Below are 18872 nucleotides of genomic sequence, written 5' to 3' on the forward strand. Positions count from 1 at the left end.
AACAGTCCATATCAACAGGATGGTACCTTGTTATGCACTGATTTTAAACAAAATCAACTTCATGGTATCTCTGGGCAGCAAATACTGGAATAGAAGACCTTCCAAAGAACACTCACATTGAGTCTGCCTGTTTTCCTAAATCGGTTGTTCTCAGTCTTCTGTAACGGCTCTTCCCTTGCTGGGACCTTCATGAAACAATTCATATTGAGCTTTAAAATCCCTCCCAGTCAAAGCAGAAGTTCAGGTTGCTGACAATCTGTCTGCCCCATTCTGATCCTACAGGTTAAGAAGTAACAGACCAGGTCAATCAAATGAATTATCTACTTACAAACCAGCTCCAAAAATTCCTGTTTACTGTAGGTTTATCACAATCTGTCAGACTACTAAAGTCAAGTCAGGCTTAAAATCTGTCCTGGAGATGCGTGAAGTTTGTGTATCTGTAATAAATAGCTCATGAGAGGCAGACATATCGCTGAGCTAATCTGCAATGCGTGTCTGCCTGCCCATGATAAAAGCAGGCTTTCACTCTTCGTCTGGAGTTTAAAAACTACATATCTGATTGACAGATAATTAAACTGCAGGGAAAGCGAGCAAAAGGATCAAAAATGCTTTTCTTTGAACATTGGGCTGCTAATGGCAGCGTGGTAACTCCTCCCATGCAGAACTGTAGCATTTCTCCTTTCCGTTTATACCAAAGCATACTCAAAGCAGCCAGAGAGGCTTAAAGCCAAGTGCAGTGACAATGCATCCCCTCACTTTACAGACTGGGACGGGATTGAAGCAAAGTTCTCCCTGAGGTAATTCAACCACATGAGCTACTGGTATTCTGTGATGCCTCTTCATCAGGAACCTTTTTTTTTTTTTTTCTTTTAAAGTAGCATTAACATTTCTCTAATTACTTACATGTTTATTATCAGCTCTTTGTTTTCCTTCTTTTGCTGAATGCTACTGACAAAGCTCTTATGAAGAGTTATATCTGCAACAACCTAGTACAGTATCACATGAGAAAAGGCATCACAGCTTCTACTTTACAACCTTTGTTTTAACTCCTGAGTAGAGAGGGATAGAGAGAAAGCAAGCTCTTTCTTAACTCACTCTTCACTGCCATCAATTTTTTATTTATCTTTTAGCCTTAGACTGCAAGGGAACCACTGTTTAAGATTTCCCAACATCTCTGCCTTCTCAGTGCAGGCTACTCCATCTCTGCCCCTCAGGGACAATTTAAAGCAAGGGTACTTCTCCCCCTTAAGCTCCTTTACCTGATGAGTCCATCTTTCTGCTTAAAGGCTGTCATGACTCGCTTGTGCACAGATAAGCCCAAGTGTCCTTTTTTGTGCAATTAGGGCTTACTACTATAGATTTTACAGACCATTATGCTGATTTCTTTCTGCTGTAAAAGAGAATTATTCCCAACTAGACATAAAAAGAAGGGTATTTGCAAGCCCCCAGATCTGTTCTATCTGTTCTGATATCTGGTATATATCTTCTGTGTAAGATGAAGAGTAGTAAATACCATACACCAGAATTTAGCCTTACGGGTGACGACAACTTCATATCTATTCTGTAGATATACAAATCATGACTGATTTAAACAAGCCAGTTATCCAGTCTTGCCAAAGCAGCATGGGCATTGGAAAGCCTTCATTTTCCTCGTCGTCGTCATTTTGAAAACTTTGTGAATGCTCTTTCTTTTCCTTTTATTTTTATTTTTTAACTTACTTACATGACAAACCAACAAGAGTTGACCTGGTTTAAAAAGTAAATATTAGAAAGCTCCTGTTTCATTAATATCACTGAGACCCTTGTTTAAACATCACAGCTCTGTGGAAAGCTATTCTGAGAAAAAGTTGTGAAAAGTTAGTGAAGCATGAATTGAGTACTACCAAATAGCATGGCTACAGGCAGTATTTCCAAGCATGTCTTAAGACAATCAGAAATACTGATGAAAATTCAATAACAATAGCAAAATGTTCACAACTGTGGGGAAAAATTAATTCAAGTATCTTGTTTATGGGGCAAAAAGCATATTAAATAAATTGTATAGCTTGTCAGCCGGAGTGTTTTGACCAAATGAGATATGTACAAGGATAGAAAACTCCGTCCAGTCTTTTCTCCATATTTTACATCTGCAGTCACTCACCAGTTCAGATGAAGCAAACTTTTCAGGCAGCCTAAAACTGTTCAAGATATTTCTACCAGCAACAACACACAGATGTTTGCAAAGGCACGGAGAAATATGGTACCCAAACACCCAGTCCAGCTCCCTCCTTCACAGGTACAAAGATACTTGTATAGCCTGGTTTGCAAAACCATGGTAGTACACTAACTGAAAATGGCACCTGGAGGATGGCTATATAGAAATTGCTCTCAAGACACTGTTCACTGGATCATGAAACAGGATGTAAACGTGTACAAGTCATTTACCTTCTCATCTAAGTTAGTACAGTAAACTGTTTTTAAGCAGGTAACCTTTTGCTAACTTTGACAAATTACTTTGTGATCTCACTTTTTTTTTTTTTTCATCCTTTTATTTCCATGGTTCTCCCAGCTTTACCAGATGGAAGGCTCCTAAAAATCGGTCCCAACAACAGACATTCCCAGTAGAGGATGCTTCAAGCCATGGGACCAGGGAGAGACCACGTTGCTTTTATCACCTCTCCGTGAAAATTCTCCCTCCTGACTTCCCAGGAGTACACTTGTTTCTATTCATTTATGCAAACTATGAGAAAAACTTCTTCACTGTGCAATGACATGAGGACAGGGGACCTGAAGAGATTTAGTTGGACAGATGGGACCTGAACCCATCATCCTGCTGCTGCTGCTGCAGGAAAATATCCCATAGCTCTGGTAGAAGGGAAGCATCCAGCCCAAACACGACCACTCTCAGTAAAAAAAACTTACTTCCATAATGCAAGTTTTCTTTTTTCCTTTATGCCTGCATCACGTTCCACAAACTGCACTACAGCAGCAGAGATTGCTGTTTGAGCTAGTGGAACATTAAGATATTTCATATATATTGACTCAAAGTGACAGCATTTGACTTCAGTTGAGACAATCTGTCCAATTCAAATGAGTTTAAATTTAAAGACTAGTTGATGTAAAAAGAGAGAGAGGAAAAAAGCACTATGGCTACATCTAAAAGCTGAGGCAGGGAGAAAGCTCAAGAGAAAGCAGCAGTGATGGATAGGATAAAGGATAAAGGCAAAAACGGTTATTATAAAATGGATTTAAAATAAATAGTCACTTATTACTATCTGGGGTATAAAAAGAAAAATCTCATCAAAAGCTAATGAAGTTCATGTTTCTAAACTAGACACAGGAGGAAAAAAATTCCCAGTGCCCACTTTAATAAAATATTTGCCAACACAAACGATTTACAACCTTTAGTTTTCAGACTTCTGACTTTGCATAACAAGCTGGGAAAGACTTGGGAAATAAAGAGTTGTGCTTCTTTTTAAAAATGAGAGTACCATAAAATTCAATTCTACATTTTGCGTTTATGCATATATGTTCATAAAAATGTACTCAAAGTATGAGGAGTTAACAGAATATTATGAAAGATGTTCTGTAGAATATGAGGGACAACTGCACAGTCGAGTCCCACCTGTCTTGATTACAATTAAATGTTTTTTCAAAAAGCTTGTCATTTTTAAATACCCACATCAGGCTGAAAATTTACAAGGAAAGATACCAAACTAACTCTTTTTCTCTGAAGAGCTAGTGATTTGCTGGCCTCTCTGCTTAAACTGTAGAACAGGACCATGCCCAAGTGAAAAAAAAATAAATTCTTATTCCTGAAACACTTAATGACAGCAGCTCTTCAACTGACAAACCCATGGAACAGAGTAGGCCTGTAAAATCTTGAGTGCTGGAAAGTAAAATATCCAATGAGATGAATTCAGGCTGAGAGTGGATTGAGATAAAATATTCAATTAGCCTATAGCCTGACCCCACAGACTTCCAGTGGTGGTCGAGAAAGATAAGCTGACTTTGTCACTCTCACCATACAGAAAGACTTATGCGTAATTTATCAGCAGCAGAAAGAAGCCAAAAGCAAATCTTGGTGGCAACAGAGGCTACCAAGTATTCTTAAGCAAAGAAGCATTCATTAGTATCAAACAAATACCTAGTGAACGAGAAGAAAGAAAAATACAATATTGAATTACGAGGATACAATAGGCTAATAAAGCCATATACTTTGGCACATTGTTGTGGAGTAAATAAAACCACAGCTTTCTGTCTGAGGAGTCAGAACAAGAAGGCTCTAACGTCACCTGTGAAACTCTTAATCATCATCTTCTAGTAATACTTATTGGGAAATGAAAGCAGCAAGACCAGTCCCATTTCTTATTAGGTGCAAAGGTAAATAACCAGCACAGGTCACTATTTGCAAGAGGTGCAGGGCACAGATCTGCACGCAAGACAAGGTGCTCTAAAGACCTGAGATACCTGGGTGGTACAAGGCAGACAACTAAGACTATCAGCTCCAATCATACATAGGAGGCCCTTGGCCCCGTGCTACCATTAAAAAGAATCTCATTGCCCTACTTTTCTGATGAAAGTCTTGATCACTTCAATTAAAGACTCAATTCTTCCCCATTGACTTTCATCAGCCAAGATCTGCATAAGTCCAAAGGCATTTTCAATAAATCTATTGAAATATTTCATTAAAAACTTGTCCTTAATTTTGGTCAGAAAAAATGCAGGTAGTATTTTCAATTGTCAGACCCTCCCTATATCCAGAAGATAAGAAACCCCAACACGTAAATCAGAAGTTGCTTCACAATGAGAGGAGCTAATTTCATGAGAGCTGTTGAGTGAAAGCACCTCCCCTCCACCAAATCATTCATAACCTGACATAAAACATCTCATCAGGACTTCATAACACTTTTTTTTTTTTCCAGAGAAAAATCTGCATAATCTGGTATGTTCATCTTACCATTATCTCAACCTTACAATTTAATTTGTACAGGATGTCTGTTCACCAATTTGAAATCTTAGCATGAAAAAAAATCTAGAATCTGCTCTAGCTAACATTAAAAACCATAAAAATAACGTAAAAAAAATAATAATCCCCAAAGCCACCAAACATCCAATAAACCAATTCTTTGTGATGCCTCACAGCTCTTTAAAGCACAGGAAAAATCTCAAATTACTGCTTGAAAATCTCTATGGGAATATAGTAAAAGCTTTCAGCATTGCATCTCTGAAGTATTTTGAAATAAAAGTGGTTCATTCAACCAACCATCCAAACTAATCTATGCTCCTTGATGGGATAGTTATACTTAATCTTCAAAATACAGGACATTACAGTTGTCACCTAACACAGTGACAGACAAATCAAAAGATTAAAATGTAAAATTGTATTGAGAAAATTAATACGGATTTTCAGTGTCTCCTCCAATACAGGAACAAGGAACTTAAAATGGATCAGTAAGTGGCAGTTTCAAAGAAATAAAATAAAATTACAAGTAATATTACCTTATTTAACAACTACTCAACTGAAGAACAAGTACAGAACTGTATGTCCCAGGGTATTTTGAAAGCTTATTTTTTAAATAAAAAAAAAATAATAATTAAATGATTTGAAACTGAGTTATGGAAATTAAATCTACTATTGCTAGTTATAAAGGCATAAGCAACCCCTTTAAGAAGTCCCTGAGCTGGAGACTGGCAGAGCAAGCTGAAAAGACACTTTGACATTTCCCTGATCGCACACACACTTCTTCACTGTCACCAACCAGCAGATGCGAGACAAGGGTTAGACCAGCCTTAAAGCTAGCTCTGTATAGCTACTGCTGGTGGTAGCTCTTTTTTTTCTGATAATTAAACCTTCTTTTCCATCCAAGGGCTTCATCTATTAGTCTGTTCATCCATATGAACTGAAAAAATATATATATAAAACATCAAATAAATACAGCAAAGAATATATATATATTCTCTTCAGAGTGCTTTTGTAATTATTTTGGAACGGTTCAGTAGAGTCATGGAACGTGTCAGCCCACAGACTCCCCTATTTCATGGCTCGTTGGCTTCTGTGGTGGGCTGTAACAGCCACAGATGGATAACACAGGAGAGACTTTTGGGTATCTATGGAAACAAGTAGCAGAAGTCTGCCTCAAGGTCTTCTCTTCAGATCCTTCCCCCATGCTAGGAAGGGGCAGGGAGCCCCCCCCCCATCTTCCAAAATGCAGAGGAGCAAAAGGAGGCAGAAGACACTCGGAAATCTGGAGCTGAGGCAAGTGAGGAGGCAGAGGAGGAGGAGGAAAGAGAAGAATGCTAGAATTAAAGAGAACTAAAGGGAAAAGCAAACAAAGTTGAAGAGCAAGACAGTATCCTTCCTGTAGCTTGATTCCTAAGTAGCCTATTCAGTAGACTCCACCTGTATTTTGTGTGTTAATCAGTTCAATGCGTTTCCAAGCCAATTTCTCTCTAATGTTTGCTTACACGAGGGTCCACGCAGCTGTACTGGGTTAGTGGTCAAAGCAAAAGAAAAGAGAGAACCAGTTTCCTCTGGGAGAGGTGCAAATCAAACCAATCCTTGAAATCAAGTGCCGTGCTAAATGACAAGTCACTGCCTTATATCTTGAAAACATCAAGATGAAAAGTTGTGGTTTTCCCCTATGCGCTTCCATCAAAACTCGCTGGGTTTCACTGAATTTGTGACTTCAATCACCATTTTAATGAAAAAGTAAATAAAAATCTATTTCAGTAAACAAAGCTATCCATCCAACAAAAATCACCCCATTCCATCAACACAAATTTTAGGAACTGCATGCTGTCTTTGGTGCTGTTTTATTTCCTCTGCTCTTACTTCAAGATTAATAAAAACTTAGAGGAAAAAAGCAAGAATGCCTGTTGACTCTTTAAATACACAAGGTAGCAGATACTCCATGTCCTGCTACAGAAAGCTCTAAGAATACAGGTACAGGAAACCCTCCCTGATTTCCAGACATGGTTATTGTCGTCCAAAGCTGCTCTTGTGCTTTCATAGTCACAGCCAACACATTCCATCTGGTTACATCAGGTTGCATTATACCTCCTGATCTCATGGAAACCTCGTGTGATGAGACACAGCTCAGCAACGTACCCGATTTTCGGAATAACTCGTGTACTTGCCATATGCAGATAACAACCTGTGAACAGGGCCAAGCTACTTTCTCAGGAATAATAAGTTAATGACAATTTCCGCGCTAGCACATCTCAGATGAAGACTGCAGCCCAACATGCAAATTAACATTTATAACACAAGCACATTCATGCTGCAGGTGGGTAATATAATCATTGGAGAAAATTAGTCTATCATCATATACCTTTGCCTGACTCCAGTACCCCATCCAGCTATTCCCCATCCCGAAGCTTAGTTCAGTAATTAAACTCGAATTAATATTGAAAAACAGCCATCAAATGATTCTCCTAAACAATTAAAAGCATGCCACATTTGGCCATTCTGCAACCATAGCTGCCTAAAACTAAGGCCCAGGAGAGCCAAAATTCAACCCTGGATCAGCAACTTGTGTTTTAGTAAATACGGATAGTATAATCTCAAATTCTGTTACATCACACCCTGTCATCTCAGGCTGAAAATGCAAACTTCTTGCAAGAGAAAGAGCAGATTGACCCCTTTCCTGGGAGACACAATATAGCATTTTAATTCTACATTGGTGGAGACAGCGCTTTCCAGACAACATTAATATGCATACAGAGATAGGCGTGTGGGGAGCTGTGTGCACACTGTGCATGAGCATGTTTGTTTTTAGGGAAACATCTACCCAGACAGGAATATAAAAAAAAACAGCAAGTATATCTGTGCCAGAACCGGGGACAATACTGAGGCTGCTTTGAGTACTTGTGTCCTGCATGTGCTCCTAATGCTTTCACAGCTGTGCAGTACCATGGACACCTTCCAATGACTGTTCTTTGAAAAACAGCAAAAAACAAAACAAACCCCACAGCCATGTTACAGAAACTACACATGCAGTTTCCAATATCTGAAAACAGCGCCTACCCACTCTACAACAGCACAGATATTTTCATTCTCTATTTATACGTGTGGGTGACATAATTTATACAAGCACACACACATGCACATACGGCACTGCAGAACTGAAAAAAAAAAAAAAAAAAAAAACACAAAACTTTCTCCCACAGGGACAGGCTGCCATGTTTTGTCAAAATTTTCCCAAATATGCACAGATTCCTCACTTTCAGCATCATCTGCTTCTGTAGAGTGAATCCACCAATTCACCACTTCCTCGCATCTCTAGTTTCATGGACAGTGCGATCTCAATAGGTTAAACCCACCAGCTTCAGCTGCCTCTGGCCCATTTGGGGCTGTTCAGGCCATCCTTACTATCTTCCATACATTTCTACAGCACCTACTTGCAAAAGCACAACCACATATAGACCATAAGCTGTATTTCAGGCACCTTCAACCCAGCTGCTCCCTATTCAGAAGCCCTTAATGTATACTGAAATTTTGCTGCAATCTATTTGAAGACATCAAACCTATAAGGGCTTTCCAGTGTCTTTAAGTTCACAACATCTTCATGAATTCATTAAATCCACAGATAAAAAACTCTTACGTTCCAATTCTCTTTGTGTTGTCATTCAGTAACTTCTGCATTGAATGTATTCGCTTTACCAGTAACTAGATTTTTATTTTTTTTTTTAATTATTAGTCTGTCTACAGTCTCAGGTCTTGCTGGATCACTGATTGTCATCTGCAGATGATTCTTCCAGCCAAATTATGTCTTCAGATATACCTGAGTGACTCTGCTCAATTTAATTCAGCAATTGGAACTTAATTAAAAATTCTGTTGAGAATGTGTGGGCCAGAATAGGAAATGGCTCATCATGCCAGAGCTGTATTAGCTTTGCAGCACTGATAGGAACACGAACTAATAAAAACTTTTTGTTCATACTAAAATGAATACCCTGGACTTTCATTAGACAGTAGGAGCAACTGCCGTAAGATGACAATCGTATCAGCAAGCAGATCTGTTCTGCAAGAATTTCTCTATTCAAGCATTTTTCAAATTAAAAACCACATCAAATGAAGGGAACCTCCATTACAACCTAAGAATACATAATTTAAATCTACTTACCCTCCCCATAACTGTCCAGGGAGAAATTGTGTGAAATGTACTCAAAGTTATTAGTTATTCGGAGAACTGAAATGGCCCCAAAAGTTTGGATCTGTCCTTTCCAATCAGGAGCATTTCACTTATTTTGACATTTAATTCACTACTTGTTTAATTCCTACTACTTGAATAATTCCATGTAGCATAGCTAAATGCTCCTTTCTGCATGACTAGCTAAAATTCCCTTTTTTCCCTCCCTCCTAACTACTATATCACCTTATATTTCATTTACATGATGACACTGAATTCCTCCTATGAAGAAGACTGAGATAGCCGGGGATGTTCAGCCCGAAAAAGAGAAGATCAGGGGTGACCTTATGCAGCTTTAGCTTAAAGAAGGCTTATAAAAAAGACAGAGAGCAACTTTTTGCTCAGGAAGACAATGATAGCACAAGTGGGAATGGCTTTAAATTAAAAGAAGGGAGATTTAGACAATTACTTTTACTTAAAGACTTGTTTTCTACAAGAGACCTATCTAATGCTTACACAGCAACAAACTGAGAAAAGAGCAAGACTACAGACAAAACATTGAAGTTTGCTCTGCTGGTGCTGACCCTGCACTGGAAAAATTTCAAAGATCCACAGATCAAAACCACACAGTTGGAATAAGACTGCTGAAATCTGACAGACTTGGTTGAACACGCTGAATTAAAACACACAACATTTTAGGATTTTCCTTTCTACATATACTCACAGGTTGTTTTGCTTTTTTTTCTTTCTTTCTTTTTTACAGAAAACTGTTGTATTCTGAATGCTGAAACTGTTGAAAAGTGAGGGATAAATACTCACTCAAAAGGAGAGAAGAACTGGATTTGACAGATACCTTGTTTTCTCATGCATATTCTTCATAAAATTTCATGGCTTTTAGCTTGATTAACCACAGACATTCAAGTGTAACTTTTAAGTAAAATAACCACCAAGATTTCATTTAAAATCTAACATTCAGTTTAATGGTCTTCATTAACAATTTGAATGTTTCTAGGACATCCTGTTTCTATTTATCATTCAAATGGTTTCTAAGATTAAAATCTCATGTTATCTAAGATTAAAATCGGTGTTATTTTTTTCTTATCAAATGTGCAATCTAAAATACAATGCAAATTGATAAGGCAAATGCATTAGCTTTTGCTACCAACTTCAACTATGAATCCAACTGCAATACTCAACATTTGCAAATCAAACTGCTGTTATTGAATTCCTTGCCAACTAGTAATAAATACTCCTCTCTTCTACAGCATTTTACTTCTTTTGATCGGAAAGCATGTTATAATGGTCACTATCATTCTCTCTGCTGTTATATAGCTTTTATGAAACAAGAATGTCTAGAGGGAATAGTTTTATGATGCTTTATACTTTAATCATCTTAATGTTTAATAGGGATTCCAAAGAGAAGTTCAAAGTATCATTAAGAATCTGATTCAAAGTGTTAGAGTCAATGGAAAATCTATCGTACAAGATTTTGCCACAGGCTTCCAATTGCTTCTTCTCTTTATTGCTCTTGCTATTTGAATTTTGTCTCAGTTTTGTTATGCCATTCTAAAGCATCATAAGAATTATTTTCATTTTATTAAACACTCACCTCAAACCACTGGCCATGCGACTGCATTTTAAGGATGACACAAGGGTCTGGTTTGGAGAGGGCATCCCTATCTGATATGCCTTTGCATGCAACTCGCAGCTCCACTTTAGTCAGGCATGGGCTGTTAAAAATTCCCAGGGTATTGGCTGCTGATTCATAGATGTTGCTCATTTTCTTCATTCCTTTTCCTGTAAGGAGAGAAAAGGTCCATTTAGAATAGTGCAGGCACAGTACATCCCTTCCATCCATGCAGATGTCAGCACAGTGTTCTGCTAGCCTATAAGACCCTGCCATTGTGAACAAGAGGGGAAAAAAAGTATCTATGGAAGAAAGGCACGCATCATCTCTTATTTTCCAAAATAAGCCAGCTTCAGAATGAAACTTTCCACCATGCCCCTGAACTTTGGCAGTGAACCATGAGCTTGGCATACAGCCCTATTCCTGCTTTCAGGACCACATTTTCCCTGGAAAAAGGACAGACAGAGGTAATTCTCAATTTCTCCTGAGAGTGCCTTATTCTAAGGCTTCATTAAATTTGTTCAGCACTCTTGCAACCTGCAGGAGTACACCTAAAAAGCATGCATTTCACCTTGCAGAAACTCTGTATGTAAATTCAGCAGGTCTCTTTCATATCAACTTTAACTTCCAAGATACATTTTACTCTCTATTTCCATGTTTATCACTGAGCACTTCTTCCTCCCAAACCCAAGAAATCAGTCTGGATTGATGGTCTAAGCAGTAGGGCAGGATATTTACGCTGACAATTCTTGTTGTTATAACACTGTCTGCTCTTTTTAGGTCAGAAACCACTATTATGTGATCACACACAGCTCAAACAGTGGCAACCTCTGGTCTTACTTCATTACAAATGCCACCACCACCACCACCACCACAAACGTTGCAGCTTGAGCCTTTACTCAAACAGAAGCAACAAAACATGTTTTTAACACAGAGATGAGTAAAAAAAAAAATCACTATATGTTCATTTCTCATCAACAAAGACTCTGGGAACACCTCAATTGGCTCACTCATTCTGAGCTTCCCAATCTGGTCCCTAACAATCTGGTCCCTAACAAGAAGGCTTAGTCCCTTATCACACCTCTCCTCCCACATTTGTAAGGGCTGCAAAAGATTAATTTCATACTTCTAGAGGGCAGGTTTATCATACCAGATCATCAACAGTTTTTTCGGGGGCTGTTTCCAGCCTCCTCACTGTCTCTTCCACGTCACCCAGTGCTCAGAAATTAATGATTTTTGAGACTGTTTTGATAAAAGTTAAATCTTGGTGTTTTGGAAAAGAAATTAAAGTTTTCTTTCCCCAATGCTGAGAATTTATAAAATCAAAACAAAAACCGTCTTCAAAAAATCCAGTTTCCCTGTGAATTACAGAGGCAAAATTTGAAAGGTACTGGTAAATTCAGAGTAAGCAGACTTTGCAATGCAGAGTCAACATATAAGAAATACAAAGAAACTTCGGGAATTTAAGTTTGAACAATGAGTCAGACAATCTGTTCTGCAGATGAAAGAAAAGCATGTTAACAATTTACAATTCTTCAAGCCCATTCAAATTTATACAGCAATTTACCCTACAGCCCCAGTCGGCTGTGAAAACCCTCACCCACACTGTTGGATTCAGTATGTTTCAAAGTCAAATGGGTGTGGATGGACTCTAACCACCCTCTTCCAGCCCAGGACCTATGGGTATATCTCCTTTTGGTAAAACTGGCTTTTTGAAATGTGAGCCACCACTGTCATAGTTTCCCACAGCTGAAGATCACAACAGCCTCCTTCAGCCCTCCCCAGTTACCTGCAAATTCTGCCACCCAAACTGTGTTGCTTTGGACTTGCCACTAAGAAAGAAATGTGACCAGGAAAAAAAAAAATAATAATATATTTTTTTTTAAAAAAAAAAAAAAGGTAACAGCATTAAGCCGCATTATTAAGCCCAAAGAGAATACTCAGCTTCTGCCCTGTGTATTCCTATATGCTGGTTTTGCTTCTCATACATTTTTAGCTGAGACTCTTGAAACTGCAAATAGATCAGCATCTCTCAGATCTTGAAGTCTTTCCCATTTTGTGCTGGGTCAATTCACATGAGTAATGGCAAGACTGCAGTCCTAGCCTGAAGGCGATAGCATACACAGGGGAACTAGGCTCTAGCCTAATCTGAACCACTTTGATAAAATCATAAATTGAGGAGCAATGCCCTGCATGCAAGAGGGACCTGATATCTGATATCGCAGCTAAGCACCACAGTAAGCATCTGGGCAAAGTGCTACCAAACCTGTTGATTCAAAACTGCATTCGTGAGACCAGTTTTCATATTTTTGTTTGCCACTTTTTTTTTTTCTTCCCCAAAAAAGAACAGAGAAAGGTGACGGCAACTTTGACAAAGCCACTAAAGGCTGCTATTTAGCTAAAAGTTACATAAACAGTTATATGTATTGTGCTAGCAAATTTTCCATTCTGTTTATTTAATATATATTTCTGCATTTCATTCTATTTATAAATATATCCCTGCTATGTGATGTCAGGTACCTGCATCTCCATCAACTGAGATTTTAAAAAGTTAGAAACTGAGGTGGGGGGAAGAACTGTTGTCTAATTATTTGTCATACTATAATCCCATCTCCTTCAGAAAGCTGCTCAACAAACTCATTCCACACATTTACAAGACATTTTTACATGCTGCCCTTTCCAAATTGAAATCCATTTGAAAATTGGGTTAATTCTGTCTCATGCACATCTTCTATCATTAATGAAATGTCATCCTTTGTGCAGAAATAGGTTGATGATTTAATTAAACCGGATGATTTCAGTACTAAAGAGAAGGGGGAAAAAGTAGCAGAATGAGGTGGAGAGATATTTTTCTTCCTCCCACAATAATTATACACTGGTTTTTTTGGAATGGTGGGTTAAGTATAAAATTATATTTCTCTTTATCACTAAAACTATTACTTCATCTTTTACAAGTTCTAAATTTATCAATGGAAAAGATCAAGCCACAGTCTTATTCTTTTGTCCCATTATATTCTTTTAATATAATCACCAGTTTGGGCTGTTGCACTGATGTCATGTTACCAGGAAGTTGGGAGCCTGGGAAATAGATTTTGAGCCTACTGAAAGTGACTAAAAAAAGTATTATTTTACATAAATATAGACAAGTTAGAATGCGTAAGATATTTTTTTCCCCAATTAACTACGTACATTATTGATGGAGAAATAAATTATTCATTTTTCTTTGCTACAAGCACTTCCTTCTTCGTTTCATTATAACCTCCTTATTCTTTCAATGTCCACATGGCTTTAGAATGCACTGATTAAGCACTGTATCTGTGAGAGGAAAACGATAGCATAGCTAGGAAAAGAAGTGAACAAAGTGATCCGTCACATACTACCAAATTTCCAATTCACTGCTCCATACATTCTTTCATTTCCCGTTAAGAACAGGAAAGCAGTGTATCACCATGTGCTACCCACACTTCACCTCCCACACAAACTCAGTAGCCAGTGCTAGACTGCACGGAACAAGGATGCAAGATTAGGCCTTATGTTTTCACCTCTCTAAGGTGAAACATCATGGAAGGAGGTAATACCAATTGGAAAAAAAAAATGCTTTGCCATCTTGAAGTACACTGTACTGAAATCTAAAAATGTATTACATTAACAACAACAAAAAAGTGTGAAAGACCTTGATGTACCCTATGGAATATGAAGAAAAAGCAGGGATCTTGGAAGATAGTTCCAGTCTCCCAAAACTATTATGTATCTGACATATTAGAGCCATTTTAGTAGAAAATGATGTATTCTTCTGATATTTTTTAATTGATTCATGGAAAAGCTGTTTCAGGCAGGGATGAATCTGTGGATAAAGTTGCACCCCTGGGGTTGACTGTCCAGAACGCAGCTTTGGGACAAAGGTCCTGGGTGTCCTTGTCGACAATGACTTGAGCATGAGCCAGCAACATGCTCATTTGCTACAAAAAAGAAGAGCAACAGTCTCCTGGGCTGCCTTAGGCAAAGCATTGCCAGCAGGTCAAGGCAGGTGGTCCTTGCCCTCTACTCAGCATTATTGAGGCCACATCTGGATGTCTATTTGTGGACACCCTAGTACAGGAAAGACATGGACTTAGCGGACCAAATCCAGGGCCATCAAGGCAATTAAGGGACTTGAGCATCCATCATATGTGTAAAGGCTGAGAAGGTGGAACCATTTAGCCTGGAGAAGAGAAGTCTTAGGAGAATCTTAATAATATGTATAAACTCCTGATGGTGAGAGGAGTAAAGAACGAAGCCAAATTCTTTTCATTGGTGTCCAGTGACAGGACAAGAAGCAATTGGTACAAACTGAAACAGGAAATTCTGACTAAACAAAAGAATATTTTTTTTACTGTGGTTGAACACTGGAACAGGCTGCTCAGATAAGCTGTAGAGTCTCCATCCTTGGAGATACCCAAAACATCTCTGGACACGGCCCAAGCAACCTGGAGATGCTCTAAAACCTGTAGAGGTTTACAATAGGTAATACCCAGAGGTCCTTTGCAACCTCTATTATTCTTTGAATAAACAGAGAACAATGAAATTGTCTACCTTTTAGTATACAGACTTCCTCTTTGAAATGTTGGGTTTCCTGGGTTTAACATAGGTAGGTTCTTTTCAAGGTAGGGCCCCTTGACACTGAAACCATATAGAAAATGAAAAGACAGACATAAGCCAAGTACTTCTGGTAACTGAGAGCCCTCCAACAGCTTCTATGCTTACATATTTCATTAAAAGCAACAGCACAGAAGTCCAAAAGTTTGTTGCTGACTAAATAACTGGATTACACTGAAAAACATTATTACACATTTGCCAGCTACCTCTTTTTCCCTTAATAAGGTCTGAATGGCTTAAAGTTGAGTCATGTAGTGCCTAACAAAGGTAAGGATCTCTGTGATGTGAAATATAAACAGTATGTGCTTCTGCTCCACGATCTAAAAATTTTGAATAAAGCTCACACAAGCACACACATCCACCTTGTTACAAAATGTTCATCCATGTACATCTTTGGAGAACCTCATCACAAAATTACAACATGTCTCCTTAGACTCATCAGGAAATAAATTGATGATATCTGAAGCTGGATATCAGCTTTTCCTCTGTCCAGTTTGTCATTTTGCTGTCCCACACACACACCATAAACATGCAATCTCAGAAAGCACATCTGAAGGCTGTCTGAGTGAAGTATGGAGCACCTACGGTACCTTGTGAAGAATCAGAGAAACGTGCACACTCAGCCTCACCTCCCGTTCAGATAATAAATGACAAGAGAATGAGAATAATGGTGAGATTTAAGGCAATAACTAAATGCTCTGCATTTGAAAACAGGGCTTGTTATTCAGAAACCTGTACTCCAGAGCAAAGTACACACAAATGGATTTTGGGACAGAAGCTTTTCCATTACCGTATGTTGAGGGCTGTACCTGAATCATTTGTTTTACTGGCATCCTGGTCAGGAAATGAAAATGAGCCAAGAGAATCAGTGTGCTTCTGCTCAAGTACATTGCAAGACACTGCTCCCAAAAAGGTAAATAATGTCTATAGAATGTAACTGTGGTAGGAAATAGTATTGATAGCTATATGAAATTTAACTGTATTAGTTCTAGGAATGAATAACCCCCTTCAATACACGACAAGGCCTAAAAGCACTGGAAGCTGTAGCACTAGCTGCTCCCTACTTCTTTCTCTTACAAATTATATGCAGAAAAGACATGCAGAATTCAAAACACTGCATGTTTTGGAGCAGCTGAACTCTCTAGATACTTAGTGCTCCATGGACTGCAAGAGATGGAAAACCACTCGTCCATCCTAAAAATTGCAATCCTTGTAGCACTAGAAAAGCAATTTCCTCTAGTTCCATTTGAGATTCTCACTTTATGCTACAGCTCTAGCAAAATTAAAGTGACGTTCCTTTTGAGGTAAAATAACTAGCTCTAATTTACGGGTAGAATCTGAATAAATAAAATGCCATTTATGAAAGTATACTAAACTTTCTATTGTGTTGGATCTGAGATCCACAGAAGTCAGTGAGAAAAGAACCCATTCATTTCAATAAAGCAGCTTTAGCAATATAGTGCCCCAAGTGATCTTGTCTTTTCCCTGTGTAGTTTATCATTTGGCAACACAGTAATGAAAAATAATCATCAGGCACAAAAGGTTCAAGTACATCAGCACTGCCTCTTGGGGCCTGACTCAAGCTCCACTAAACACATTCCTTGGCTTCAAACGTCCATTTCTCAGGCCTTAAAGATTTTATGTGCTTCCATGATACCTCCCATTACGATACGAGACCAGGTTACACAAATTACAGTATCAGCAAGATTTATAGAAAAGGATGAAATTTTACTGGGACTGTGGGTAGAAAAGCTTTTACAAATTTCTTCTGTTTAGCTACCTGTTGAACTGCAGTAACATGCAGGACATTGACCCCTTCAGGGAACGATTCCAACTGAGATCAGCAATCCTTTTTCTTTAAGAAACATTATGGGATTGGGAAGTCCCAGTCCCACTGAATTACTTCATCAGGTGTTGGCACCAAGGCTTCCTGGATCGTGAAGAAGCAAAGTCCGTTCCTTCTCGTTCATCTGTGTGGCTGGAGAATAAACTTTCTGCGAATGAGCAAAGATGGGAATTCATGTTGCTCATGAGGTTCTGATTCAGCAAACAGATTAAATTAATATTCCATGTGCTTACTCAGGAACTTGCTAAAACACCTGGTTGGTCCAGAGCTGAAGATAGGCAAGTGAGAGCCCAGAGCAATAACACAGAAAGCAGACCTAACTTTATTGTGACTATTCATCAATGATTGGAAACCACTGATCAGCCACAGCAAGTAGTTCCCATTGCCTTCCACTCCCGCTGTAAGGCAACTTTTTTTTCACCATAGCATTTTTACAGCATAGGGGTTTCTGTAACCTGTTACACTGTTTGACCAATCTTACTGTGAAGTATTTTTTCCTTATGTCTGTTCCAAATTCCCTTGTTGCTTGCTGTAGCTGTGACTGTTACCTCGTGGCCTTTGTGCACCTCTGGAAACTTGCTTCTCACTATCATTCAATACTATCTTAAAACATGAAAATTCAATTACTTATCTTTGACCACACTCTCCTGATTATCAGCCACATCTCTAATCACTATACGAGAGTCTCCTCCTATCAGTATTACAAACTAATGCTGGTCAACGTCAACTGCCATGTAAATTGCTACTGAAGTTTAAATGATCACAGCTAATACAGACAAAATGCCAGCTGTCAAAATTAATTTGAATATAAATTTTTGTATAATGAGAAGTCAATAGGTTAGGTAGACCCCTCCACAGGGTAGCCTGTGCAATTAACAATACAATTTTTCCTCCCTCCCTTTGATTCTGACTCATACAACAATTAATGAGGATTATATAAAGTTACAGCTACCAAAGTTTGAAAGATCCCTTTGCAAAAGGAGCAATAATAATAAACTCAGCAAGCAAGGAGTATCTAGAGAATCCACAGCTTTGCTATGATGAACAATGAGACAGATCGGATAGTGTAAGTAATTTACTTGGACAGAAGGGGAGAAGGTTCAGAACAATGTGCCAGCAGTGTAAATGGAAATATACACACACTGACAGTTCAAAAGGACTCATTACCATAGAACCAGCTGCTTCAGTTTTAAGGGGATAACAGAAAGTCACAGAACAGAAATTGAGACGTCTAATGTATGACAGGACAATGTACAGAATTGTGCTGCACCTATACAAATGACTTCGTTTCAGTTAAGGGAAAGAAAAACCCCACAAGACCTGGAGCACTGGGACATATCTGAATGTGCTCATTTCTGGCTGCCCTGAGTAGTCCCCACTGAAGTCAAATCGACTTGATGCCATGCAAAGGATCTATCAGAATCAGTAGCTAAAATACATGTATTGTGTATAAATTAATCTAGGATTCTCCCTTGTTCCTTTATGACGTGGCTAACACCACCTGTCACCTCTTCCTTCTCAAAATTCTCACTGCCTTCCCGCTTCCACTGCTGTAATATGTAGGAGAAAACTCAAAATCATTAACATGAAAGACAGGAGACTGAGAAGATAGGAGAACAGAAAAACTTCCCTGGAGATACATGCAGACAAA

General features: G+C 38.5%; 1 protein-coding gene across 3 annotated transcripts in view; it reads right to left on the reverse strand.

The window, feature by feature from the left end:
• Positions 1-18872, reverse strand: part of CPNE4 (copine 4) — a 253617-nt gene that overhangs the window by 168018 nt on the left and 66727 nt on the right. For all 3 annotated transcript variants that reach the window (XM_068674544.1, XM_068674543.1, XM_068674542.1), the window contains exon 2: positions 10723-10910. In XM_068674544.1, coding sequence (XP_068530645.1) covers positions 10723-10902 — 180 coding nt within the window. In that variant the 5' untranslated portion in view covers positions 10903-10910. The remainder of the gene's footprint in view (positions 1-10722; positions 10911-18872) is intronic.

This window comes from Anas acuta, chromosome 2 (genome assembly GCF_963932015.1).
Source record: "Anas acuta chromosome 2, bAnaAcu1.1, whole genome shotgun sequence".
In the NCBI taxonomy this organism is placed as follows: Eukaryota; Metazoa; Chordata; class Aves; order Anseriformes; family Anatidae; genus Anas; species Anas acuta.